The 10,118-nt window shown below is 40.3% G+C and overlaps 1 protein-coding gene across 1 annotated transcript; it reads right to left on the bottom strand.

The window, feature by feature from the left end:
• Positions 1-3: 3 nt before the first annotated feature.
• LOC136239256 (serine/threonine-protein kinase Nek8-like) lies at positions 4-10,107 on the bottom strand (the record flags this gene model as incomplete). The annotated part of the gene is made up of 19 exons (XM_066029987.1): positions 9,728-10,107; positions 9,442-9,618; positions 8,357-8,427; positions 6,996-7,108; positions 6,826-6,941; positions 6,315-6,418; positions 5,706-5,825; positions 4,459-4,600; positions 3,957-4,085; positions 3,858-3,908; positions 3,732-3,806; positions 3,625-3,686; positions 3,390-3,468; positions 2,738-2,892; positions 2,371-2,634; positions 1,602-1,709; positions 1,444-1,516; positions 1,003-1,227; positions 4-528 (listed from the first exon to the last, which is right to left on the bottom strand). Coding segments are annotated over exons 1-19 (2,892 nt in total), but the record flags the coding sequence as incomplete, so codon positions are not given.
• Between the last annotated feature and the right edge of the window lie 11 nt (positions 10,108-10,118).

Raw genomic sequence — 10,118 nt, 5'->3', positions numbered from 1 at the left:
CATATTGCTACTGTCTGAGGCAGCTAGGCCCACTATTTCACCATTCTCAGTACAAAACTCTATCTCTTGAGGTGTTAAATAAACTTTCTTCCACTCTGCGTTCTCCGTATTCATGTCAATATTTGGTGCAGCCAAGGGTGCAGCTTTCTTTGCATCAGTTGCCTCAAGGGACTCCACTAAGCAGTGACTGTAGCAACTTCCTTCACTGACTAAAGTCCTGTTGCTGTCATTTGTTGATCTGCACTTCAACAGAAATGGGGTTGTCCCTAAGGTATCCCCCACTAGATTATCATCAGGTAAACTTGTACTGTTTCTTAAATTTCTACTACTTGAGGATGGACGGTTAGTATGGCTGACACTGCTGTAACGCTTCCTCATTGTGGTAGCTGATGGGTGGTCCAGAGGATCAGCATCAGTGACATTGGTTGGATTTGATATTGATGACTGCAGTAGAGGGCGTGAACCCCAGAACAACAGGAAGTTGTCTTCAGTAGCTACAATGGTCGACACTTCTCCACAAGCAACATGCTACAAGGAAGGAGAGACACACTGCATTGAAATACAGTAAAAGTGTATTCACACTATACACTGTGCACACACACAAAGTAAAGGTTCAACAGTTGAAACACAGCATCATTACCCATAGAACACCTGCATTGCTCATGTTCTAGGAGTCTACCACAAGCAAATTCTCCTGGGGCAGGACCACAGGAGGTTGTACCCAAATCTCACTGTAGAAGCCAGGAACCCACAGTTAACTACAACTCCTATGTAAGCCATGCAATTGGGTATTTGCTCCCCAACTACTGGCAATGCTACACACATCATAAATTTCTTGCCCAAGGAATCAAACTACATGTACAACACACCACTACACACACACACACCACTACACACACACACACACACACTACACACACACACACACTACACACACACACACTACACACACACACATACATACACACTACGAACAGACATACAGAGACTCCACAGACTCACCATTATTCTTCCCTTATCCACAGGGCTCACCATTCCAGGGGTACTCTTACAGTTCATACTACCACAGCCTAACTGTCCCTCTGAGTTCCGACCAAATGTCACCACCTTCCCTCCCTCCACAATGACAGCACTATGGGTGGGACCTAGTGACATGTCCACCACCTTGTATTTAGTAAGCCCCCTCACCGGGGATGGCTTTAACTGACACGACACCTCCAACCTGGTCTGAAGAAGAGATAGACATATATACATAACATTATTGTGTTTATTATGTAGTTAGCATGGTTTAATCTTGACCTGTGGAACTTCTTTAAATAGGACAGTTTGCTTCAAATTTACTTGTATACTACATACATATGACGTATGTATGTAGTGTGCATGTGTGTATGCATGTATGTGTCACTGAACAGCTGACTATATTGCAAAGTGGTCCTCACGTACTTTGTTCCACAAACTCTTTACTTGCATTCTGAAGGTGGTACGTTGGTTTAGGCCAAGCTTGTTGAATCGATTGCTGTAAAGTATTAATTAACTTATGAACATACTATGCAATAAAGTATTCTGTAGACATGTACACATGCATACACATACAAACAAACCTTCCACAAGCTAGCAGTGTTCCAGTTGAGGTCAAGAACATACTGCCATCAAGACCACACTTTACATCCTTCACTCTCACAGCAACTTCCACCATTTGTGGTGAGCACCTATTAGAAGAGGTGTTCCAATAAAACAGGACACACAAACAGACAAACAAGAAAAAACTGCCACACCACCATACAATGCATATAAGCATGTGTAGTTTGATGTAGGAGATAGAAGTTTTCATGATTTACTACCAAAGTAGTTACACAGACCACTAACTAGGCAGGAGTCTATTATACTTTTTATTCTTCCAATTATTCTTTCTGGCAATTCTTTTTAAATTGACCTATTATCCCAAAATTATTCCTGGAATTTGTGCAAAAGAAAGCATATTAGTTAGAGTTTTGCATAAGTGACTGCTATATTAGAATTATGGACTCAAAGTTGACTGCTTTATTAGAGTATAAGTGACTGCTCTATTAGAGTATCTCGATCTTTTCAACCGTTTTTATGCTTGCACTGTTTCAGTGGTGTATTCATAAGATTTTTGTATCACACTACAAGAAAAACTTATAACTTTGCACTAATTATTCCTAGAACTCATCCGATTATTCCGGAATATTCCCTAATTCTTTTCACTACCTATTATTCCCAAAATTATTTCGGGATAATAGACGCGTCCCTACCACTAGCTGTACAGACCCTCTATATGCATGGATAGCTCAAATTCTGACAAATACAACCACACACACACAACCACACACAACCACACAACACACGTACTGGTTGTCTTCATTCCCAAGTCCCAATCTACCGTCACATCCTAAACCCCATGCAAAGATGCTGCCATCAGTCATCAACACAATGACATGATTCTCCCCACAGCCGACCACAAGTACATCATAGTTGAGCAGTCCTTGTACTAGTTGTGGTTTGTGTTGGTCCTTCCAGTCACCCTGGCCGAGGCCGCCCATGTCACCTCGGCCACACGTCATCAGGAGACCATTACAACTACTGAACACTGAAAACTCTGCACCACAATCAACTCTGTAACAAACCACATGTTAACTAAAGTGGTACAGATATGTTTATACAATATACATACAAAACACACTATACACACACCACACACACATACGTACATACATACCTGAAGACTGCAATTTCCTTGAGGGATTCGATCAGTTTAGGAGAATGATGCGATACAGCATCACCATGACCCAACTGACCACGCCCACCCTCCCCATAGCTGTACACAAAATGATCCATCGTCAGTATCAACACGTGGGAGAAGCCTAGTGAAACCTGATTGGGTAGAAACAATACCATACTGATACGTACGTTTGCAAACATATGAGAAATATGGTCACTGTGTAATAAGGTTACCATGTGCAACTTACGTATCTCCAAATGTGTCATTAGAACTGACCTGCCTAACTGTACTTAACAATATGGTCAGAAAAAAGACAAATGGAATAAGCAAACTGTACTGTACACAAATGACACATTTGGAAATTTGACAGCTTAGAGCATTCTAAGTGTAGCCTTGTGAGCCTGTTTAAACAATCTGTGACTTTTGCCATTATTTCTCTGTTTGATAGCGGAGTGACGTTTTCAGAACAGCAATATCAGTGTGCTTACTCTGTCCCAAGCGATATGCTTGCCAACTGTTTCAACTATGCTAGAATTTTGTCAGTGCAAAATTGGCAAAGGTTACCAGACATTTAGTTCATGAAGAAGTGGCAGGCTCACAAGACTATAGTTTGATAGTTTCAATGTTCCATGCAGTCATACATACAAACCTGCTCCACTCTTTCCTTAATGGGTAGCCCTACTGGTATGAGACATAGTTTACTGTACTCCAACTGGTAGAGAAATGACCTGTGGAGAATGAACAGTAACAAGGGTAATGTCCTGTACAACAAGCAAGTTGTATTGATTTGGTGATTCTGTAAATAAAGCTTCATATCAACAGCACTTCAAGACACATTAACTGTGCACTTTAACTACAACACTAACACATAAACAAGTACACACTTGGCATGGGTAGCAGCAGTAGTGTCTTCTTCTCCCTCCTCTTGTATGTATCTCTCTAGTAACTGTTGTCATGGTAACAGCATGGTAGCCATGTTGACAGTCAATACCTGCGGTAGTCTGATCACTTGTATCTCTTCAGCAGTTGGCCGGTTGTCTGGCTCCTTCTGTAACATGCTCTGGATCTGGTGATCATATGATTTATGTTAATAATGTATGACATCATCATAGCTCACCAGATCCTTCAGTTCATCAGTATAGTCACCCTTGACTGGTGGGAAGATTACCTAACAAGGTATGATATAATAAATTGGCAACCACAAGAGGGACTTTACCTTTACAATCTTGTTGACTACAGCGTGGATGTTACTACCATCGAATGTCTTCTGCAGACAAGCCATCTCATGGAGGATACAGCCTAATGCCCATACGTCACTCTTGATGTTGTAAGGCTTCCCCTCACACTACACAATATAAATACACGTAGTAAACAAACAGTAAACACAACAACTACGAACAAAAATGTCTACTTATTAGCCAATGTACTAGTCTACAAAATAACACTACCATGCCAGGCAAACTCTCTATTAGCTGTTTTAGAATGCTCTAATAGAACATCTCTATCTCAACGATTGTGGTTTGCTATTACATCACCTACTTGCATGCTCCCAAAAAATTCATATTCCTTTTTCAACATCGCATGATTATAATTTCTTTCTTTTTAAAAAAAATAATAAATGACTTGCTGGATTGCAAATTAATAAGTTGTTTACAAACACTCTATAAACACAAAATGCAACTTGTTGTTCTACTTGCTACACTGTGTACACAACTCACAATTTCAGGAGAGATGTAGTGGGCAGTGCCCAGTACAGTGTTGGCTTCTTGTCTTGTAGCAGATAACACTTTAGAGATGCCAAAATCACCGAGCTTTATCAACCCCTCCTTGGTCAGGAACACATTGGAAGTCTTCAAGTCCCTAAAAACATCAGTTACTCTAATACTGGCATTACACAAGTAACCAGATTTGGGGCCTTTAACACTTCAAACAATTATTGGGCAGGTAAAATACACATATGTTGCAAAAGTTGTGTATTCCATAGCATTTCCAATGAACTACTGATAAGATTGCATGCTGTTTAGTGAGAAGTTGTTAGTCAGACTACTAAACTAAGAAAGGTAAGGCCACTTCAACTAAATCTTTTGTTTCTCCGACTGAAACTAGTTGAAAAGTGGGTCGGTAGGTATAAATAAAATAATAATAGGTGGTAATACTTTTTTAAAACTGAAGTTATGGCAACACGTGTAACTACTGTGTTTGATAACAAACTATTAGTTATGGTTAGTACATCTAAATGATCAAACGCCCATCCATAGTCTGCTTTTACAACTCTCCTTGTAATAACCAAGCTCGCCCCACGCATAGCAGATATGGATGGCCAATAATACATTGACGCCACAAACTCATGTGATCAATCACATGATCTTTAAAAATGAACAAAAATACAAATTTTATGGGTCGGTCAGGTCCGAGAAACAAGAAATTTGGCTAATTTGTCATGCAAATGCACACACTATACATAAAGCCAAAAGGGCATATGCGAAACACAGTTATTGCCACCCAGCAAACTAGCACTGGGATGTCTGTGCACCATTCAGGCACTTGAGTTTTATACAGGCAAATCCTCCTGGGGTAGGACAAGTAAACTGCAGGAGGACTGTCCAGGTCTCACAGAGAGAGGTTGTGGAACCCGAAGTTTCACAGCGACCCCAACACCACGAAACAAGGCAAGGACAGTTGGGCATTTGCTTCCCCAGTAAACACCAGGTACCCATTTATGTTACAACTGGGTGGGCTGCTTCCCCAGTTGACACCTCCCCAATACACAGCTGGGTAGACTGCAGCAATGTGAGTAAACTTTCTTGCTCAAGGAAACAACAACACCAAATTGGCATAACCAGGCATCAAACCTGGAACCTTTTGATTACCAGGCTGATGCTCTAGCCAATTGGCTATGCTGCCTCATACACACACACGCACGCATGCACACACGCACACACACCACCTATTAGGCCTAGTATACCTGTGCAATATTCGGTGATCATGAAGGAACCTCAGAGCATCAACCATTTGTTTGAAGAAGTTGAGAATATCCGGCTCACTAAGTGATTTCTCCTGTTTGTTGAGGTACTGGGCCAGTGTACTGCATAGCATGTGACACACATGTGATATAGTGACATCATCAATACTAGTGTGATGCAGTTACCTAATATGAATGCACTTTTGAAATGTAATATAGTGTACAGAAGAACTATAACATCGCTGAATATTTTTTGGCAAAACAGAAACCGTAAGAGTTAAGTAACGTCTTTTCCCCCACTTACATATGTAAGTCAAGCACGCACATCCAAGTTTTCCTCAGCAAAAACTGTTAATTTTCTACCAACATTTATCGTACATTATCGTTACCACATGCATCAAAGGAAATTTAGAGCAGTACTGTGCCACTATTCAGTTGATACTTTAAAGTGCATTTACGTGGCTATGAGATGTCAACATATTTACAATTAATGAGCATACGTACAAGTTGTACAGCGAATGAAAGACAATTCTTTATAAAGGATAAGCTAAAATTACCAATAGTATACATCCTAAAGAGGTTATAGTGGTAGTGTTGTTATATACTACTCACCCTCCATCAGCATATTCCATCTCAATCATTAATACTCCACTCTCCTCAAAACTGTCATATAAACTGATAATGTTTGGGTGGTCCATAATGGAGAGCACTTGGACCTGTGGAACATGTTGAAGACTATATCACAAGTTGCTAGTGTGGGCGTGTGCATGTTGTGAATCAGACTTAAGTACAACCTTGGACATAAATTAACCAGTAGTAACACCCATGGCCAATATTTTCTATGGCAAGAAACTTTAATCCCATTGCTCCAAGGGGACCAGTAGCGGGGAAGCACCCCACCCAGTTGTAACATCAATGGGGACCTGGGGAAATAAATGTCAACTATCCATGTCTCACAAAATGGGTGAAGGTTCAAGGGGTTAACTTTGAATACCCACACTTTTGATCCACCAGCAACTGAAAGCTCTTTGTTTGGTATGTACGAGAGTGCAAGCATGTGAATGCGTGCACGTGAGAGCTGGTATAGTGTGTGAATGTGAATGTGTGTGGTAAGCTCACTCACTTCATTCATTGCTAATGCTCTTTCAGTCTTCTTCAAGTCTAACATATTGATCTCCTTAATGATCACAAACGATTCATCATCTTTCTTCTTGTACAACACGGCAGCACCAAAAGCTCCTAATAAACCAAAACCCACAATCACAATTATCCACTGGGACCACCCCTACTAACCCTTGCCGACAACTCTCAGCTTTTCGTAGAGAGCAAGATTCTGAGGTGTCTGTTCTACCAATTCCTTCAGCTTCTCTTCATCGAAGTAAAGAGCTCCAATCTTTGGTGGCATACTAACAAGGAATTGTACAGCATGGACATTAACTCAAGTACTCTCTAGTGTTAATGGTTGAGCATTCACAAATGCTACATATATGACATGTTTTCTGCCTGACAATAAATTGCAAGTAACGGCAGTGATGTCTGCACATATTGTATACATACAAAATCTATTACACAAAATACACCCCCATAACCTGTTCTTTAATCGCATTGAATCTTACACAAGTGCTCGAGTATGACTTCTTAACCAGATAAACTCTTAATATAGCTGTTTCCTGTATTCCACCTCCAGTAGTCCATTCCACTGTGTACAGTATACACCATCATTTCACTTCTAATAATTTGATGGTGTTTATTATTGATCAATTAGCTCCTTGGGTGAATCTTTCAATACCATTTTGCACTTACAAGGGACTTCACGTATGTGAGGAACCTTGGAAGCACTGACACAAAATAAATCTCCTCTTGCTTAGGGAAATACAATGATACCAAGGCTCTATTTCCCTTCCATGTAAAACAAGCACTCAAAAATTTTTTAAAAAGCATTTCACCACATTGTGCTCAATGCATGATAGGCTTGCGCAAACATGTGGGATTCTTACAGATCCAGTCACATGTGTATGCCTTAGCTATTTTATAAGTTTGGAGCTTAGCACTTGGAAATAAAGACTCTGCTGACAATATACAGTGTACATACAATGTGTTCTTGCTGATACGTAATTTGTGACAAGTATGAACATATTACATAACCAAGCTATGCAGGTTAGCTTGTTGTCATGTGGTTCGGTTTAAATGTTGAAGTAAAAGGTTTAGTAAATTCACTCTTCGTTTAAGATATAAAATCCAGTGGATACGTAGCTACTGTATGATACAAAATTTTGGTGGGAGAAAAATTTGGCAAATTTGGCAAAATGATTTCAATTCGCCAAAATGTTCTTGTCCAATTTTTAGCCAACTAAATAGAGAGAATACAGTATGACACAAGCATTCACCAAAATATTATCTGCCAAATTCTATCTCGAGTTAAAATTTTATCTCGCCAAAATTTTGTATCGTACGGTAACTCATGCAAGTAATTTTGAACAAACAATTCACTGTATCACAATACAACATAGAATATTGCAGCTAACTTTACAGATACACTGTGTTTCAGTATGTACATAGCACGTTCAGTATATCACACATTACAAACATTCCCACTGTACAACATACCACACCATTACTTACAGTACAGTACTAGTAGCACACAGAGACCATACCTGCTCCTCGGTGATCCTTGTACTGTAGTCACATTACCACCTAACACATCTCCACTAGTATAGATGGGAATCTAACATGGTACACAATGACAATGCTGTGATTTAAGCTCACATGGTGATAAGACATGAAATTTATGTGAGTGTATATTGTAGGTATGTATGTAGGCTGCTTATGTAGATGTGTAGAGTATTTAACAAAAGCTGAACAAAGTGTAGCAATAAAAATGGAGGTGGAAATACACACTGGCCACATCATCACAAGTATGTCCTTACATGTACACTAGCACCTGTACCAAATAGCTGGTTGTGTGTGTAAGTGAGAGGACTAAAAACGTCTGTGAATTAAATGGTTAAATACAGAAAAAACCCAAACCCAGCTTGGATTCGGAACCTTCTTGACTTCTCAGCAGCAAGCATTTATTAATAAGTGCTATCCCACTTGTTAGGGACTACCGTATATGACCGTATAGAAGCCCGGGCGTTTATTTCCTATAAATCATTTTTGACCCGGCGTTTAAACGAGACCGGCGTTAATTTGGACCCAGGCGTTTATTTCTTACTAGCCACTCGTTGAGAATGACAGGTGTCAGTACAAGTACCTACGAAATACGAAATCCATAGCCCATCACGTACATAAACCCATTTGGACTCCTCTGCTGGGTGAAACATTGGAAGTCGGGTGGAAAGATGACAATGACCACGATAAATACGCTATGGCCATCACCAGAAGAGAAGGCATAGTCGAACAAGACAAGACATCATAAGACTGGTGACGAGACATCACTGTATAGTTAGCAGCTGACACGAGTTTAGAACCCCTTTCAGTACATATCATTAGCACCCCGGCGTTTAAATGAGCCCCAGCGTGTATTATGACAGTCTCCTAGCTGTACCCGGCGTATATTTGAGCCCCTGCGTATATTTGAGCCCGGCTTTAATACGGTCATATACGGTATACTATTTTGCATAGGCAAAAATCTTTGCATGGACATCATCAGGCTCTGTGTCATTGTATGCATACATTAAAAGTGCATCCTTGACACAATAATGACAGACTTCACAATGTAGTGGTCAGGTCTCTTTACCTTCAATAGTTGTCCTAGTTCATCAATCAGGGTTTTTCCCTCGTTATTCTGTGCCACAGGGCATGACAACAGGTCAATCCTGGACAGTGTACCCGACGTATCTAAGTGACTCTTTACCAATGTTAAGAAAAATCTCTGGATTTCTTTGTCCTCACGTAAACTCTCCAAATTCACAGACTACAAAACAGTGACACAAACACAATCAATTTTGACGAATTTCTAGTGCTGTAATGTCTTACAGTATACGTTAATTGATAACTACCCCTGCCCTGCCCTAAAGATTCACCTTATCTCTTATGATCTTGAAGAATCCTGGGTGTCCATGAAACAAAAGTGCTATGCTCAACGCGCGCCTCCCATTTAATTTCTTTCTAACAGATTTGAGTAGCTCGTCTAAAGTGGCACTCTCATATTTATAATACACTACGGCAACTCCTGGGTTGGCTATTTTGACCAAGGAACTCGCTGATTTGGCGCGGGAGCTTAAAATGGCGAGGGGAGGTGACGGCCCCAAATCGGTCAGTTCTTTGGAAGGATCTTCCACCATCGACACACCCTCTGAGTCCGTCCCATCGCTACTCTGGTTCATAATACTCAACCAGTGCTATGCCATAGGTAACAATTCATTGTTTACGTTGTCTACAATAAGTTTCGATTGTGGCGTTAAATTTTTAAGA

Source organism: Dysidea avara, chromosome 11 (genome assembly GCF_963678975.1).
Source record: "Dysidea avara chromosome 11, odDysAvar1.4, whole genome shotgun sequence".
In the NCBI taxonomy this organism is placed as follows: domain Eukaryota; kingdom Metazoa; phylum Porifera; class Demospongiae; order Dictyoceratida; family Dysideidae; genus Dysidea; species Dysidea avara.
This window is presented reverse-complemented; position numbering and strand designations above follow the sequence as displayed.